This window comes from Lathyrus oleraceus, chromosome 3 (assembly GCF_024323335.1).
Source record: "Lathyrus oleraceus cultivar Zhongwan6 chromosome 3, CAAS_Psat_ZW6_1.0, whole genome shotgun sequence".
NCBI classification, from domain to species: domain Eukaryota; kingdom Viridiplantae; phylum Streptophyta; class Magnoliopsida; order Fabales; family Fabaceae; genus Lathyrus; species Lathyrus oleraceus.
This window is the reverse complement of record NC_066581.1, coordinates 129,495,798-129,513,670: the sequence shown is the minus strand read 5'-3', so window position 1 is coordinate 129,513,670 and position 17,873 is coordinate 129,495,798. Positions and strand designations below refer to the sequence as shown.

General features: G+C 35.5%; 3 protein-coding genes and 1 long non-coding RNA gene across 5 annotated transcripts; 3 read left to right on the top strand and 1 right to left on the bottom strand.

Moving 5' to 3' along the window:
- Positions 1-1,734: 1,734 nt before the first annotated feature.
- On the bottom strand, positions 1,735-2,709 carry LOC127130025 (uncharacterized). Its single transcript, XM_051059109.1, has 2 exons — positions 2,617-2,709; positions 1,735-2,559 (listed from the first exon to the last, which is right to left on the bottom strand). Exons 1-2 carry the CDS (start codon positions 2,707-2,709, stop codon positions 1,735-1,737), a joined length of 918 nt encoding a protein of 305 aa, XP_050915066.1.
- A 4,314-nt stretch (positions 2,710-7,023) lies between these two features.
- Positions 7,024-7,973, top strand: LOC127125760 (uncharacterized). 2 transcript variants are annotated; one of them, XM_051054580.1, is made up of 2 exons: positions 7,024-7,739; positions 7,853-7,973. In XM_051054580.1, exons 1-2 carry the CDS (start codon positions 7,052-7,054, stop codon positions 7,894-7,896), a joined length of 732 nt encoding a protein of 243 aa, XP_050910537.1. In that variant the 5' UTR covers positions 7,024-7,051; the 3' UTR covers positions 7,897-7,973. The 2 variants fall into 2 exon arrangements, with proteins under 2 accessions (XP_050910537.1, XP_050910538.1); XM_051054581.1 differs by having other exon boundaries at positions 7,024-7,732; positions 7,853-7,940.
- A 116-nt stretch (positions 7,974-8,089) lies between these two features.
- On the top strand, positions 8,090-9,511 carry LOC127128983 (ADP-ribosylation factor-like protein 2). Its single transcript, XM_051058323.1, has 4 exons — positions 8,090-8,160; positions 8,237-8,347; positions 8,809-8,971; positions 9,354-9,511. The coding sequence occupies exons 1-4, from the start codon at positions 8,096-8,098 to the stop codon at positions 9,471-9,473; spliced, it is 459 nt and encodes a 152-aa protein (XP_050914280.1). The 5' UTR covers positions 8,090-8,095; the 3' UTR covers positions 9,474-9,511.
- A 170-nt stretch (positions 9,512-9,681) lies between these two features.
- Positions 9,682-10,673, top strand: LOC127128982 (uncharacterized). The gene is made up of 4 exons (XR_007806107.1): positions 9,682-9,821; positions 9,999-10,102; positions 10,217-10,466; positions 10,593-10,673. It is a non-coding gene; the product is annotated as an uncharacterized LOC127128982 (long non-coding RNA).
- Positions 10,674-17,873: the final 7,200 nt, after the last annotated feature.

The window sequence follows — 17,873 nt, the reverse complement described above, 5'->3', positions numbered from 1 at the left end:
CATGAGCTCACTTTTGAACCTTGAAACACTCTTGTCATGGCTTCCCGTAATCAAGAAATCATCAACATACAAGCAAAGTATAACAACACCATCATTCGTATCCGATCTCACATAAACTCCATGTTCGGATACACATCGTTTGAAACCAATGTCAATAAGAAAGTCGTCAATATGTTTGTTCCAAGCTCTTGGAGCTTGTTTCAAACCATACAACGCCTTGTGCAGCTTGTAATACTTCATCTCTTGATTTTTTATCACGAAACCGGGTGACTGCCCCACATAGACTTCCTCAACAAGAGGACCATTCAAAAACGTAGATTTGACATCCATTTGGTAAACCATCCAATTGTTGCTATGCGCAATACCAACAACCAAACGAATAGTCTCTAATCTAGCCACCGGTGCGAATACCTCCTCATAGTCTATACCTTCTCATTGCAAGAACACCTTTGCCACTAATCAAGCTTTGTGCTTGATTACTTCACCTTTGGGATTTGCTTTAACCTTATAGACCCATCGCACACCTATCGGTTTCTTTCCAAGTGGTAAATCGACCAACTCCCAAGTACCGTTTTTCTCAATAGATTCCAGCTCCTCTTTCATTGCACATATCCACTTAGGATCACTTAAGGCTTCTTCCTCATTTACCGGTTCGGATTCGGCCATAAGCGCGAAATGAACAAAATCACCATCATTATTCACTTCGTTATCTTGGAATCTTTTGTAATCTCAGAGTCTATGAGGCAAGGCTCTTTGCCTCACTGGTCTACCATTATTAACAACATCATTTTGCGCTACTGTAGGTGCTGGTACAACGGTGTCAGAAGCCTCCAGATCAGTGATTTCAAAAAATTGCTGCTGCTGTTTTTCTGTGAGTAATCGATTACTGCTATTACGGTAATCGGTTACTGTTGCATTTTCTGCATTTTTGACTTCATCAAAAGTCACATCCCGGGTTATGATGATCTTCTGATTTTTTCCATCGAACAACTTGTACCCTCCAGTAGATTGATATCCTACAAATATCATCTTCTCACCCTTATCATCCAATTTCTTCCGAAGTTGGTCTGGTACATGACGATATGCAATCGATCCAAAAACGCGCAAATGATTCAAATTAGGTTTGAAGCCACTCCAAGCCTCTTCTGGTGTGAGTTTCTCCAGCTTCTTAGTGTGACACCTATTCAACAAGTAGGTGGCTGTAGACACAGGCTCACCCCACAATTCCTTAGGCAAATTTTTCCCACAAAGCATACTATGCACCATGTTCATTATTGTATGATTTTTCCTCTCGGCAGCCCCGTTTTGTTGAGGCGTATACGGAGGCACCACCTCACGTACAATTCCCTCGAGATCACAAAACTTCCCAAACTCACTAGAGGTATACTCACCTCCACCATCTGTTTTGAGAATTTTGAGCTTCTGACCGCTTTGGCGCTCCACCATGGATTTGAATTTCTTGAAAACTCCAAATACCTCATCTTTTCTCTTGATAAGATATGTCCAAAGCTTCCTACTAAAATCGTCAATGAACGTAACAAAATATCGATTGCCACCATACGTCTCTACTTGCATCAGTCCGCAAACGTAGAAACATGCCACCTCAAGTAAGCCTTTGGTTCTTCGACCCGCATCTTTGCTAAACACATTATTGTGTTGTTTAGCCTTCACACATTCCTCACACAATTCAGTTGGAATACTAATGTGTGGCAGCCCCGTTACCATTTCACTTTGTTACAACTTTCTTAGATCCCTAAAATTAAGGTGACCAAGACGGTAATGCCATAACCACTCATCTCTACTTGTCGCGGTAGCTAGACAACGATGCTCCATAACCTTTAACTCAACCTTAAAGGTTCTATTGGCAGCCATCAGCGCTTTTAGAATCAACACACCATTTGAATCCAAAACGCGTAAAATCTTGTCTTCCAAACGAATTTTGTATCCTCTTTCAAGTAATTGGCCAATGCTTAAAAGATTATACTTAATTCCCGGTATATACAAGACATCTTTGATCCTTGAATGTCCATCATTCCTTTTTCCGATCAAAACATCTCCTACCCCTTCGGCGCTTAAAGTGGTGTCGTCGGCAAATTTGACTTTACTTTTTGCCGCTTGATTGATTTGCACAAACCAATATTTTCGACCCGTCATATGTGTTGAACAATCGGAATCCAAGTACCACTCATCTCTCCCTTGGACTCCATCACGAACGGTAACCAATGCACTTCGATCCGAATGCATTTTCTCGCTATTTTCTGGAACGGTACAGCTGCTGTCTCGCAAACTGTCACTACTGTAGTTGCTTCCCGGAACATCCGTAATGCCATAACTCTCCTCTGTGATCATTACTAGAAGTGTGTCCTCATCATCTACCTCTTCCCTAGCAACCTTGGCTTCATTATTGTGATTCTTATTTGATTTACCACGACACGAATTTGCAAAGTGTCCAAACTTTCTGCACTTGTAGCATTGCACCTTACTCACATCACGCTTCTTAAAACCATTGCTATGACCACTATCTTTGGAGCTAATTTCAGCCTTTTCACTCGTCGAATGCTTTGAATTTTACAAATCGTTTGAACCAAAATTCTGAAAATTTGATTTACCTCTCGCCGCAAATTTTCCTTCCGACCTCTTATTCTTTTCATTGAAACGCGCTTGCAAAGCAATCTCCGCTTTGGCTTTGTCAGCGCCTCTCTCATCCATCCTTTGTTCATGTGCCTCTAACGAACTTTATAATTCATCCTTGCTCAAAGTTGTTAGATCCTTTGATTCTTCAATAGCCACAACTATGTTGTCGAAACGCGGCGTTAACGAACACAATACTTTCGATACAACATTCTGCTCAAGAATCGTTTCCCCACAAGATTTGATTTGATTAACTAACCGGGTAATGCGTGTAATGTAGTCGTTGATCGTTTCTTTGTCTTCCATTTGTGTTAACTCAAATTGTCGCTTGTAAGTTTGTAACCTTACAACCTTCGCTTTGACGGCACCGACATATACTTTCTCCAAGATTTCACATGCTTGCTTCGTCGATTCACAATCGCCAACCTTCTCAAAATTGTCGTTATCAACACACGAATGAATCAAGAATAGGGCTTTGTAATCCTTCTTCTTCTCTTCTTTGTGTGTAGCTCTTTGAATGTCGGTAGCCTCTGCCCCTAATTGTGTAACTCCATTGACGACGATCTCAAGCACCTCTTGATAACCAAACAAGACCCTCATTTGTTTAGCCCATTTATCATAGTTCTTCAAATCAAGAATCGGGAGATTGGTGGGAATTCGATCATTGGAAACGGTTACCATTGTTGCAACGGATTAGGATCGATAACCAGGCTCTTGATGCCAAATGTTAGAACATAAAACTCAAATTGAAGGTTTGACAATGGTGGAAGATGGAAAATTGGGGAAGATGAAGTTGAGAGAGAATTAGAGAGAATAAAGTAATATTGGATAAATAGTAATTTTGGCATTAATTTTGAATTGAGAATATTACAAGAGTATTTATACATTGAGAGAATAAAATGATATAACTCAAAAATACAACTAAACTGACTCTACAAATAAATTATGTTAGTTTTGAAAGGGTAAAAACAGAACTTAATTGCAATTAACATATGGGTGTAAGAGTCCTTATGATCTAAGCATATAAAATGGATAGCATAAATAATTTTAAGTAACTCAGTTCTCATCTTCATTTGTCTTTGTATTTGGAGGTCGTCCCAAATTAGCTAATATCTTTTATTTATTAAAGCATGGCATTCTATTACCACCAGTAATGTTGTGGTTGTTGTTCCCAGTGTTATTTCCACAGTTTTTTCCATTACTGTTTTTTTTTCTTATTGATGACTTCAAGATCATGTTGTTGTTTATAGTCCATTGTGGAAGTTTTTGCATGTTTTACTTTTTTTTTTAGATTTCGGCGAGTAGTCCTTTCAATTTCATGATAAAAAAGAACTAAATTTTTGTCTCTCATAAACTAGAAAATATGTTAGTAATAATAAGAAAGATAAAATAAAAATATACACACTATGAAAAAAAATTACAATTTGATTTAAAAAATAATCACAAATAAATTATAATTTTTCATTCCCTTACAACGACACTAGTTTGTTGATAGGACTTTTTTTTTTACAATATAAAAAAATGGAGTGGTTGTGTCAACAAAAATCACAATATAACGAGAAAACTTATTTAATCCACATGGAATAAGGAATATAACTTATGCATAACAATTGCTAGTTTAAGGAGAAAATGAGTTTTGTTTGAACGATGTATTTTGCATAAAATAAGAGGAAGTAAACTAAGATAATATCACTAATAAAGAATGTTGGGGTTAGAATGCAACTATTATGGTTACAGCATTACAATGATCAATTATACACATTTGAACCATCAATCCATATTATCACCTAGAGCTCAACAATGCAATCCACTACTAAGATTACATCACAATATCAATTGTATTATTTATTCTATGATATATATCAGTCTAATAAAAAATACTATATGATTAAGCTTAAATAATATATGTGAATATCACGTCTATCTATCTATCTATATATATATATATATATATATATATATATATATATATATATATATATATATATATATATATATATATATATATATATATATATATATATATATATATAGACTCTAGCTCATGATAAATGATATCCTAGGTATAAATCTAACAACACCTCTTAACATTACTATATGCAAATATCATGTTATAAGCAATCATGTCCTTCAATATATATATATATATATATATATATACTCTAGCTCATGATAAATGATATCCTAGGTATAAATCTAACAACACCTCTTAACATTATTATATGCAAATATCATGTTATAAGCGATCATGTCCTTCAAGGAATAAATAATATTTACCCTTGTGATAAATATATTAGACCACTCGAAACCTCATATATTCACATGCATGCTACATTTATAACATGCTTAAAGAAAAAGAGTAAAAATCAAATATGTTTAATTCATTAAACTAGTCATGACAACATGATCATATCAAACCTATAGAATACATCATAATTTACAAATCTAACCCCAACCTGAAAAAACTATCTAAATATGACTATGGTAGCTATTTAGAAAGTGTAGAATCATAACTTCATTTATATAATTTCTCAGTCCTCAACTATTTTACTTCGACAGACCTTCGGTGTTAGAAACACTCTAGCTCTCTCTCAATGAAATTTTTGCTAAACTATATAACTATCTAAAATATATAAAAACAAATATATCAAGAAAATATGTCCAAGCCCATATCAATATATTTCCAAAGTTGTCTCCATTCATTGGGTGAGTTGTAATTCTCTAGCAAAACTTTCTTTAGGATTACTTAGCGCCAAAGTCGTCTTTAAACTATTTTGTTGAGTTGTGATAAAATTGTTGGTCGAGTTGTGTTTAAAAAGAGACTTAAAACACAAAAGGGAGTGACTTGTGATTTTGAAAAGTTTTCATAAAATGTAAAATAAATAAATTATCAAACAAGTTTTAAGTAGAAATTAGAATGGGGGACATGATAGATAAAGAACTAAATAAATAACACACCATAATTTATACTGGTTCGGTCCAAAAATCATAAGGCCTACGTCCAATCCTTAACAATAACACCATGAAATTTTCCACTATAAACCAAGTTTTTATCAGAGAATCAGCTAACAAACTTTACACCAAGATTTTGTCATAGGTTCAGCTTGCAACTTTTACACCAAAATTTTATGATAGGTTCAAATTGAAACCATTATATCTTACAAGCTCAAGAGAAAAAGTCTCCCTTAGTTTTACAATTGAGAGCAACATAACAATAGGGGTTACACACGGTTATGTGTAGGAGTTTCTCTCTTGACACACAAATATATGTAAGGTGTTTCAAAATTATAAAACAGGGTGAGTGAAAAGAAAATACTTTTTAAAAGGTTTTGAAAATTATTAACCAGACCCTTATATATAGCTGAGATGTCATATAGTTTCGTAAAAAAGGAAACAACGAAAAATCCAAAAATCGACCGATAATTGAATATGGCATGACTATAGTCAGTTATAATAAGAAGTTTTAGGAAAGTTTTGCTCATATGTGCAGCATTATTGATTACATAGTATCCATATAACTCAACAAGATACACCTCATAATCGATACATGGTGTCCATAATTGATTATTGGGCGAGAAACACTTCATAAATGATTATCTTTACACCAAAATATATTTTGCAAGTGTTAAAACTATTTTTGTTGTTTTAAAGTTTTATTTAATATTTTTAAAGGGTGAAGTTAGAAACCTTTTTTTTGCGTGTGTGTGTGTGTGGGGGGGGGGGGGGGGGGTGGGTGGGTGTGTTGAGTCAATCATCAAAACATTTTCAAACATAGAACTATATTTGTCTTCTTTTTTATGATGACAAAATATCTCTCAGAAGGTTACTTTACAAGATAGTTAGAGAAGAAATGATGTTTTAACTCCCCCTAATAAAATAGCAAAGATACTGCCCCTAATAAAATAGTGAAGATACTCCCCCCACTACGCCAAAAATGACTTTTAACAGCGCATCTTAGACAGCGCTTTTAAAAGAAAGCGCTGTCTAAGGTTAAAATTAAAATAAAACACGGAAAATGTTCCAAAAAAATAATGAAAGCGCTGTCTAAGGGGGGGTCTTAGACAGCGCTTTCTAAAAGCGCTGTCTAAGACCCCCCCTTAGACAGCGCTTTTAGAAAGCGCTTTTAAATATAGACCTTAGTCAGCGCTTTTGATAAAGCGCTGTCTAAAGTCTTTAAATTAAAAAAAAAATTAAAACCAAAAGCGCTGTCTAAGGGGGGGTTTAGAAAGCGCTTTTGGAAAGCGCTGTCTAAGGCATACCTTAGAAAGCGCTTTCCACAAAAGCGCTGTCTAAGGTCTAATTAAAATAAAATTTCAGACTCCATTTCAATTTTCGTTCTCTGTTCTTTTGTTTTCCCTCCTGCGAATGTTGAAACCCTATCAGCGAAAACCATAACACATATGTGTAGTAGCGATTTGATATGTCGATTTTTTCTCCCACTTCTTCCACTCTTCCTTATCATTCTCCAATTTCATCACCATGCTTTTCCCGCTTCGTCACCGCTTCATTCGGCCGTCGCATCCGCCGCCGCAGCCGCCGTCACAACAAACTCAAACCTTCCATCCCTACCACCACCACAACCACAACCTCTTTCGAACCCAAGCTCGAAGCCGTAATAGACCTCACAATCTTCCCTTCCTTCCATTCCAACATTCGTCAATTCGTTTCCTCCGGTGAAGCGGCATACCGCGATTTACAGACCTTGTTCACTCTCGACGAAAATCGCAGAGTCGTCGTTTCGTGCCGGCCTTCCACTATTCACTTCGTCGGAACTTCAGCTGCTTTGACTCTCGTAGCGTTTTCTGTTTTTAGAGTATTGATTGAATTGGTTTCTAGGTTAGCGCCGTGGCGGCGAAACGCGTCTGGTTATGGTAAATCTATGGTGCGCAGAGACCGGAGTCTTGGAGGGAAAGAGGTGGTTGTTGGATTGGGTTCCAGGAGCGGCGTTACGGCGCCGATTAAGCGGTCTTTGAAGAACAATAAGGTTGCAGTTCAAAGGAAATTGCCGAAATGGTGGCCAATTGTTAATAATCCCAATCACAGTGATTTTGATTTTGACCTAAATGAGCAAGAAGAATACAGAAGAGATGCTTACAGACTGGTTCGAGGTTTTTCTTACTCTCATTTAACACTTTTTGCTTTTACTTTACAAACTTTTTTTTTTGTTTATTAACTCAACTGTTATCTGTTTATTTATGCACTTTCTTGTGTTGTATTATAGGTAAAGACACTCTTCTAATTTCTCTACTGTTTTCCATCCTTTAATTCAAGTTGCAACTTACCCACTTGATTTCCAGCAATTATTGACAATAGAATGGCTGCAAAAGACATCTCTGAGGGTGATATCATACAAGTTAGTTTTTTCTCCCACTGATTTACTTTATTCGATTATATGTAGTATGTGACAGAATTTGTATCCAACAACTGTGAAATCGGCGATGTTGTGACAAAATTCTCTCTAGGAATGGGTCTTCTCACCATCATTAGAAAAATCAAAAAGAAGGAAAAGGAAATGCGAATTCTTATGGTGTAAGTTTAGCTTCCAATTCCTTTTTCTTTGCTCTAGATTTTACTACATTAATTAATAGTTGAGATTTATATGCAGTGGGTTGGACAATTCTGGAAAAACTACAATCGTTTTGAAGATTAATGGGGAGGACACTAGTGTCATTAGTCCTACCCTTGGCTTCAACATCAAAACCATCGCCTACCAAAAGTAAAACCTTGCTTTATTTTCACCCCACAAATCACTTTAATTATATATGCATATCTCTGCTGCTGTCCATTTTTATTTTTGTCGATTGCTAATTATGTTAGTCATCATTTTTTGGGAATATGTGAATAAGAATAAGCTTCGTTAAAGTTTCAACTGAACATGGTTTATGCATTTTTCTGTGGCAAAGTATTATTCTTTTGTTTGATGGGGATAAACACATGATATTGCTTCTTAATTTGATTGTGGTATATTCTAAAACATGTTAGTTTTTTTGCTTTAAATTCTTTGAAAGTATTTGCTTGTGATTTCCATTTACAAAAAAAATTGCTTTTGATTTCCCTTTATAGTTACACAACATGCCAGGTCATTCTTCATATGTTAGCCTTTGTTTTGATGAGTTTCTTGCGTTGATTTACTATATTCTAGAATGCTGGGGCATTTATCCAAATTGGCAATGGCAGGTACACTCTAAATATATGGGATGTTGGAGGCCAAAAAACAATTCGATCTTACTGGAGAAACTACTTTGAGCAAACAGATGGTTTAGTTTGGGTAGTTGACAGTTCAGATCTTAGAAGGTTGGATGATTGCAAAATGGAGCTAGATAACCTTCTAAAGGAAGAGGTTTGTTCAATACAGATAGTTATTACTTGTCAGTAACAAATTAATTACATGCAGTACTTAACTGAAGATATTCAGACATTTTAGCCATACCAATTCATATCCCTTTATTTAATCTATTGATTGGGAAAGACTTGTGTGTCCTCTGTACTAATGCATCCAAGTAGAGTAGTTGCCCATAGTGAATCCGTTGGGAATTTTGGTCAAGAACCAAAGCATTATTTGTTATCTTGATTCCCTAGAACTTGAACAAAATGTTTTATTTCTCACTGTTAATTATTTAGGATGCTCAGATGGCATCGCGAATGAATACTCTGCTCTTCTCTAGATATTTGTGAGCTACTAGTATTTTCAAATGTCATTAATTTTGTTTTACATATGACAGAGACTATCTGGAGCATCCTTACTAATTCTAGCAAATAAACAAGATATTAAAGGTGCCCTTGCACCCGATGAAATAGCTAAGGTAAGCTTAATTTTATCCGGGTCTTTTTCTCTTACCTAAGTAACATTGTAGGGATTATGACTAAAAAAATACATCATGGTATGCTGAGAATCGATGTTGTTGCTTCTGCTGAGAAACTTATCAATGAAGTCCTTGCTGAGGTTTGTTTTAAATTTTCTCTAATTATGTTGTGGAATCACTGTAACTTTGGCCTGTTAGTGAAATATCACTGGTTAGAGTTGTTTTCAACTGATTTTGTAAATGCAAAGTTGCCCGAAATATGTACACCCATGTACTTTCTACAGTGTTTTGTTTATAGTTGATTTGGTTTCTTAGGTCGGCCTTATAATTGGTAAAGGAGGAGAAACAATTAAGAGTATGCAAGCTTCTACTGGAGCACGGATTCAGGTTATCTCTTGTTCTTTGTTTTCTCTGCTTCTTTTGTTATATATTTTCAAAATCATAATTATGTTTGAAGTTGGATGGTGTTAAGGTTAACAGCTGACTGCCCAAACTCTCATGTCTCAAGACTTGGATTTTCCATTGTTAGTAACTTTTGACAACTAATGCCTTATAATTGAACAGATTACTTTTAATGTTAAACACCAATTGCGAATGGAAGATCGAATTTGGATCCAACTCCAATCCGGCTCAGAATTCCGGTGCGGTGGATTTTCAGAGAATCGCAGGTATTAGCTTCTCTTCCTCTTGTTGTGTCACTCGTTATGTATCTTATTCTTCTCAACTGTGATTGCGATTCTTCTTCTTCTTCAACTCTTCTGAACTGTGTTATGGAATTGCAGAGTCATCACTGCGGTGGTTACGTGGCGAAGTGGTCACGCGAGAGGGAAGTGAAGTGAGCTTCTCAGAGATGAACTGTGAAGAATGAGCTCTAATCTTTGAGCAAAAAGCAACCGATTCTGAATATGAGGGTAGAGAGCTTGAGAGTGAAGAGTGAAGATTGAAGGTGAGGAATGAAAAAACTAGAAAAGCTTCTGATTGCACTGTTATATACATGGTATTCTCAACCAAATCGGGCAACGGATCGGGCAGGTTAGTTATGTTAGGGCAGGTTGTTAGGATTTTTGTTAAAACTCTGTTAGTTGCAAGTTAATTTTATATGTGAATTGCTTTTCTATTAATTATTTCCATCAGTTAAAATAGTTGTATTGCTTGCAGGGATAAGTCAAAATTGGACCTTAGCTTGCAGTTCAGCTGGATTTGCACGTTACTTCTATGAAGGTTTGTTGTGGTTGGAAGTTCTGCTGTTAAAATTTTAGTTTGTTTTGTTAGTTACAAGTCTGTCAAATCAATTTAAAATTAGTTAGGTTAAGTTAGAGAACTAGTTAGTCATGGTTATTATGAAATTAGAAAAAAAAACTTAACTGTTAGTCAAAGTCCTGCTGTTAGTTATTTCCCATTTTTTGACTCTGTTAGTTTTATTTATAATCGATTGCTTTGAAATTATGTTACTACAAAAGGTTAGATTGATGTTAGTATTGTGAATTATGAATATTGGTTAGTTTTGTGAATTATGAATATAATGTTATCGTGGACTTGTATAATGGTATGTTGTTATGACAATTGGTCTAAAGCGCTGTCTAAGGCTAAAAAAAGCTTCAAAAATTTTCGTATACCTTAGACAGCGCTTTTGTAAAAAGCGCTGTCTAAGGGGGGGCTTAGACAGCGCTTTTTGAAAAGCGCTGTCTAAGGTATACCTAAAAAAATTAAAATAGGAGGGTCTTAGAAAGCGCTTTTGGCCAAAGCGCTGTCTAAGGGGTGGGGCTTAGACAGCGCTTTTCAAGAGCGCTGTCTAAGGTATACCTAAAAAATTTAAAATAAGAGGGTCTTATAAAGCGCTTTTGGCCAAAGCGCTGTCTAAGGGGGGGGGGGGGGGGCTTAGACAGCGCTTTTAAGATTTAAAAAAGCGCTGTCTAAACCTTTAGCAGCGGAGGTTTAGACAGCGCTTTAAAGCGCTGTCTAAGGCTAAAAAAAGCGCTGTCTAAGGTCTTGTTTGTTGTAGTGCCCTGAGAGTATACTTCTCTCTCTTTAAAAATATCAAAAAGTTAGAAAATAAACAAGAAAACATGTAGAAAATTGATATAGAACAATTACCCCGTGCATGATTGGTTCAGAATACCTAGTTTAGTTCTTATAAAACAATAATTTTTCCTTAGGTAACAATTTAGTAAAAATGTATGTGAGTTGATTAGATGAATCTACAAAAGTAGTCAATCAATTCTCCTTTTGAATATGATCCCTAATAAAATGATGCATATTCTCAATGTGTTTAGTTCGAAAATGAAGTACCAGATTTTGGTGAGATTTATAGCACTAGTGTTGTGGAACTTAATCGGGACATTTTATGAGACCAATAATCACTTACGTGTTGTTTCATCCAAATTATTTAAGCACAACAAATCATACATTAACATATTCCGCTTCGATTGTGGATAATGCAACACTTGTTTGTTTTTTAGTATACCAAGAAACAAGAGAGTTACTTAGAAAAGTGTCATGTTTCACTAGTACTTCTATAATCCATTTTACATCTTGAAAAATCGAAATGGGAGAACAAAAAAAAGTGTATTATTTTTTCTTTAGGATACGATAAACCAATGTGTTATGTGCTAGTGAGATACCTCATTCGGTTTGACTGCAGGTAGGTGTCATTCATTGGGAATTGTTTGGAATCATGCATGCATTCAAACACTAAATACAATATAAAGACGACTTATATTCCAATAAAGAAGGGAACCGATCATACCTATATACTTACTTTATTCTACTAACGTGTCTCCCTTATTTTTATCTAAGTAACATGATGTACACATGGGTGTTGAAATTTCTTTGAAATTTTGCATCCTAAATATTTTGATAAGCTCTTTTAAATATTCTGATTGATTTTTGAAAGTTCCTTATTTTATTTGATGAACTTGAAGTCCAAAGAAATAACAAAACTCGTCCATCATAGACATTTCAAATTCACTTTGCATGAAATTAGAAAAATCCTTACACAAAGATTCATTAGTAACACCAAAGATAATATCATCCACATAAATTTGAAAAGGAGAATTTTATGCTTATGTTATTTAAGGAAGATAATTTTATCAACCTCCCCTCTTTCAAAAAAAATTCAAGTGGAAAATTTCTCAAACAATAATACCATGCGCGAAGGGCTTGTTTTAAACCATGTAGAGCTTTTTCAATTTGAAACATGGTTAAGAAAATAAATATTTTTTAAACCGAAGGGTTGATCAATATATACTTCCTCTTGGATGTTGTTGTTTAGGAATTAACTTTTAACATCCATTTGAAAAAGTTTAAAACCCATGATGTAAAAGAAGGCAAGAAGCATAAAAATGGCCTCTAATATAACTACGAGAGCATATGTTTCATTTAAATCTATGCCATCTGGTTGATTGTAACACCATTTTCATCCAGTTTGTTGTGAAACACCTTTTGGTTTCAATCACTATATTAGTCGTGAGATTAGGAACAAGTTCCCAAACTATGTTTCTTGTAAATTGATTTAACTCTTCTTGTATAAAAGTTGCCAATGTTCATCAATAATAAATTCATTGATGTTATTTGGTTCAATTTGAGAAACAAAAGCCATGAAATGACATACTTAGTTTAGAGAGTGTCAAGTGGTTACCCCTTTGAGATATCTCATATGACATTTTAAATGGGATAATATATTTTGCTTATCCATTCTATGGGTAGACCTTGGTTAGTATACCGTGCTTCTTCATTTACGTTTTTATCTTCTAAAATGTGTTTCCTGAAAATAAGCATCACTACCTACAAGTCAAAACAAGCAGGAAGTTCAAACCATGTCACTCTGGATCTTTGGCACAAGTTTGCAATGCTAACTTTAGCTTCACCCTTTTTATTGAAATAAGCATCCCTACCTACAAGTCAAAACAAGCAGAACGTTCAAACATTATGAAACAAGCTATTGAAACAAATTTTGAAAAAAAAATAGTGAAAACGAACCTATAAATACCCATTGGCTAATATTTGATATTATGGTTTTGTTTTGGGGTTTCCATATGAGATATACAACTGATAGAGTTGTTAGGGTTTCGTTTTGAGAGAGACGATTGAAAAAGTTATTAGAGTTTTGTTTTGAGGGAGTTGGTTGTTATGTACTTAAGTAGCACGGTTAAAACGATGATCATTGTAAAATTGGTGTTACGAAAGATCTATTTTGTAGTAGTGCTATCTAATTTGATAAAACACCATAAAATGTTTTTTACATGTACCTAAGTAGTTACTAAAGCTAGCGGAAATATAACCGAACGCATCGCACGCTCGAACATACAACAGACTCGTATCGAACTTTATTTATTCCCAAAGGAAAGGGAAAACATCGATAAAACCCAGGGAAAGAGATATCTGGGTAAGGAAGTCGGTTATGCAAGGGGAAGGTGTTAACACCCCTAAGATCCATCGTACTCAACAGGAACCACTTTGATTGTTATTTTCTTGAATGGGTGTTATATCTAAAGGATTACTCGCGAAAGGATAAGGGAAAGGAAAGAGTAGATAGAGTGCTCAGAAAGGATTAGGGACCTCATGCCTACGCATCCTTATAGTTCAATAAGGAATTCAGAGCTCCGTAGTTCATAGAAGTAATGAGGGAGGTAAAAAGAAGTTGTGATCAAGGTGTGGTATGAACCAAAGGATAATATGATTTAAACTCCAAAAGGGGATGAAATTTGAACCCAAGAGTAAAACTTACGTTAACCATATGTGGGGTAGCTGGAAGCATGGTGCCACTATATATTATATGGCCGAAAAAAGAGAGAATTAGGTGTTTGGTTTTACAACACAAATAACTCTTGTTCACAAGAAGACATGAGATGGGGCTCAAAGAGATAGTGTATTTGGCTCAAAGATAACAGTATATCACATGGAGTGAATGAAGGTAGTAGGTATTGAATGAAGGTAGCGAATAGTTTATGGATATGGATGATTCCCTAAGGAGGAAGAAATAATTAGGATTGTGCTCGCCAAGGACTCGGAGCTTTGTGCCTACATATTCTCATCGTGTAGAGAAATTAAAAGCACTCGTAGTTCGTGGAACCACGAGAACAAATGAGAGATTGACAGTGATGAAACCTATTATACCAATAGAATGGTGGAAACAAAAAGGTTTTTGCTTAAGCAACAAGGACTGATAAGACAAATACAACTTCAAGGGTTAACTGTAGTGGAAACAAAGAGAGAGAGATGTTTTCCTAGGAAATATGGACTTATAAGACAAACACAATTTCAAGGGTTAGTTGCAGTGTTGTTTAGTACATGGAATAGTATATCACTGTAGGGAACAAACAATTTGAAACCAAAGAAGAATGTTATATTGGATCCATGAAGGAATAAACTTTGAACCGAAGAGTAAATAGGCGTCTTAGCCAAAAAAGAAGTAATGAAGTGTTTGGTTTCGTAGCCAAACATCTCTTGGTTCACAAGATGGATTGCCACTATATCGTCCTAAAAGGGTATGCATGGAATCCAAGGGAAAGTATTGTTTGATCTCAAAAAGATGGTAGTGATTGATGAATGGAGAAATAATAAATAAGGTAGGATTAATAAATAGGGTAGCAATAAATATGGTAGCTTACAGAGATTCTGAATTCTCGTGCCTACGTATTCTCACCATGCAATGAGAAAATCAGAGGTTTCGTAGCTCAACCCACTACGACTAACAACAAGAGACTGAGGTAAGAGAAATGGTATGATAATAGAAGATGAAGAAGACTTGGAAGTCATTGGATATGAACCACACTAAAGTTTATGCGTACAGGTGAATACGATAAGAAATTGGGTCATTCATCCCATACCCAAAGATATTTAGAATGAGTTAATGGAATTCTCCACTTTCATTCATTCTTTACTACTTAATCCTTATACGCATTCCTTCAAACATGCAGTCTCATACCTCTACAACCTCTGGATCCCTCTCATTCTGATGTGAATTCAGTTTTTTTCCCTAGAAGCTGCTAGGAGTGTCTCATTGGCATGCCTCGTGCACCGACAACCACTCCCTCGCCCTCGGGTGTAACATGTAACCACTCTTTGGCCTCTCTGGAGTTACATGTCCACCAGCTTCTGCTTGGTTCGTCCCCGAACCACATCGTACTGGGAGAGGTTTGGCTCTGATACCATTATGTAACACCCTAAAACCGTAAATTTTAATTTTAAAGAAAAATTCACATGTATGAGTGTTTGGTTAAGTAACATCCTACATGTGAATTTTTCTTTAAAATTAAAATTTAGGGTTTTAGGGTGTTACATGCCTCACCAAGCTCATAACTAGAGTTTGAGACCCTCAATGCAAGAGATCAAGCAAGAAAAGGTCCACATTGGTTCTAAACATCATATATGGATCCCCATGTTCTTTATTTGTCATTTTGATCAAGAATTCATCAAGAGTTTGAAGCTTGTTTATCAAGGAACCCCTAATTCATCTTGGTATCTTGTGTGCCTTCCTCAGCAAGTTTCCTCAATAATTGGTCAAAGATATAATGGGATACTTCATTTTATACCATCATGAGCATATATGATCATCCATGAGTCCCAAAGAGCAAAGGAACTTCAAGTGTGCAAGATGGTTCAAGGAAGTTGGTCAGAAAAGTCAACTGGTCAAATCTAGGGTTTCCTAGACCCTATCTCATACAATGTTTGTCATATAAAAATGATTCCAAGAGAAACGTTACTCTTTATGACATTACAAACAACTTTCATGTTGTCCGCAAGATCTTTTTTTTTTTTAAAAGTCATTTTTTATGGTGAAAGATTATAGGTCATTTTGTATGTGCCCTAGATAGAAGGTCGACTTCCTCAGTTTTTATGATATGAAGATGATCCAAGTTTCATGATTAATTTCAATATGTGCCATGAGGAAACATTATAGGTCCATTTTGGTCCTCATCATTGAACAAGCAGTTTTCCTCAACTTCTAAAATTCGTAACTCCATCATCCAAACTCCAAATAGTGCCAAATTTGTGATCAAATTGAAGATAATTCAAAGGGATACAACTTTGTAGAAGGAACCAAAGTCATTTTAAGCTCATATCAAAAGTTATTAAAGGTGTAAAGAGGGTTCATTTGACTTATAACTTAGAAAACTTTCTAAGTATGTTTGATACCTCCATCTTCAAGGCCATAATTCACCATGTTCCAAGCTTCAAATTAAAAAGGTCCCAACATAAAAGTTGTTCCTCATGATGATAGCTTTCCAAAGAGTCCAAGATCACTTCATTTGGATAAAAAATGAAGGACTTGTTCATGAGTTCTTTCCATGGCTTAATTTGGCAAGTTTCAAACTTCAAACATGGTACAACTTTGCATGGCCTCATGTTATGACTTCAGTAACGATTTGGCACAAATTTAAGTGGATTTCAATCATTGTTTGGGCCTGAACATGCACCCATGACCCAAGGTTTACTAAATTTCATTCAAATTTGGAAAGGTGTAGAAATGAATTGCTTGGCCTATAAATGAAGTAGCATTGCCTCAGAATTGAAAAGAAACCTTGCCCAAGCTTTGCTAACCATTGCCATAACCTCAGAACAGAGAATACCTTGAAGATTTCTTTGAAATCGAGTTTTTGTTCAAGTCAAGATTGTGAACAAAAACTCCAAGGATTCATTGTCTTTTTCATTCCATTGGACATCTGCAAGCAAGAGGAAGAGAAACCACTGAGAATTGCATCAAGAATCAATCTCAGAAGCAACTACAGAAGGTGATTTTTCTCAATTTTCATCTCTTCGATTATCCCTCAATACTCTAGATCTGGACTCAATTTTGTGATGGTTGGAGTCCTACCAATGTAAGCAATGTTCCTGAGTTGTTTTGAGCTTGAATCGAAGAAACTCAAGTTGAACACCTTGATTTTCATCTCCCCTTTTGTAACTATAGAGTGAGAGATGGGAAAAATGAAGGTGATATCCGTGATCCTTGCAATTTTCTCTTTAAAGTTGTATATGATCCATCAATTTCTGGAAGTTTTTTATCGTACCAGTCCGGTGGCCTTCACCAGAGAAGATGACCGGAGCTAGGGCTCCGGTGGTGGCGTGGCTTGTCACTCACCCTTGGATCTTTATCCCATGTTTTAATCTTGACCCTTGCTTCTGATTACCACTTGTGTTACGCTTGACCGTGGTGCATCATGGAGCTCGTGTTTCTAAGCATTAGATCTGCCACCTCAATTAATGAGGGAGATCTGATGGCCCTTGTTTTTTTCTGTTTTATTTTATTTTCTAAAATGATTTTTAAATAATTTTTTCTTCCAAAATTCATTATAAATTCATTTTTGATCCAAAAATTATGGCACCAACACCAAAAAATCACAAACATTTTCCTCTTCCCATTTTTAATTTAAAATTAATATTTGGATAAGTTTGATATTTTTTGTGAATTTTGTGACTTTTAACTTGTTTTAATTGGTT

Bases quoted from the DNA above. Each gene is read 5' to 3' on its own strand.
- LOC127125760 (XM_051054580.1), top strand. From the start codon at position 7,052: ATGTCGATTTTTTCTCCCACTTCTTCCACTCTTCCTTATCATTCTCCA. The intron at 7,740-7,852 runs GTTTTTCTTACT...GTTGTATTATAG, and splicing joins TGCTTACAGACTGGTTCGAG to GTAAAGACACTCTTCTAATT.
- LOC127130025 (XM_051059109.1), bottom strand. From the start codon at position 2,709: ATGGATGAGAGAGGCGCTGACAAAGCCAAAGCGGAGATTGCTTTGCAA. The intron at 2,560-2,616 runs GCGAGAGGTAAA...TAAAATTCAAAG, and splicing joins GGTCGGAAGGAAAATTTGCG to CATTCGACGAGTGAAAAGGC.
- LOC127128983 (XM_051058323.1), top strand. From the start codon at position 8,096: ATGGGTCTTCTCACCATCATTAGAAAAATCAAAAAGAAGGAAAAGGAA. The intron at 8,161-8,236 runs GTAAGTTTAGCT...ATTTATATGCAG, and splicing joins GAAATGCGAATTCTTATGGT to TGGGTTGGACAATTCTGGAA. The intron at 8,972-9,353 runs GTTTGTTCAATA...TACATATGACAG, and splicing joins ATAACCTTCTAAAGGAAGAG to AGACTATCTGGAGCATCCTT.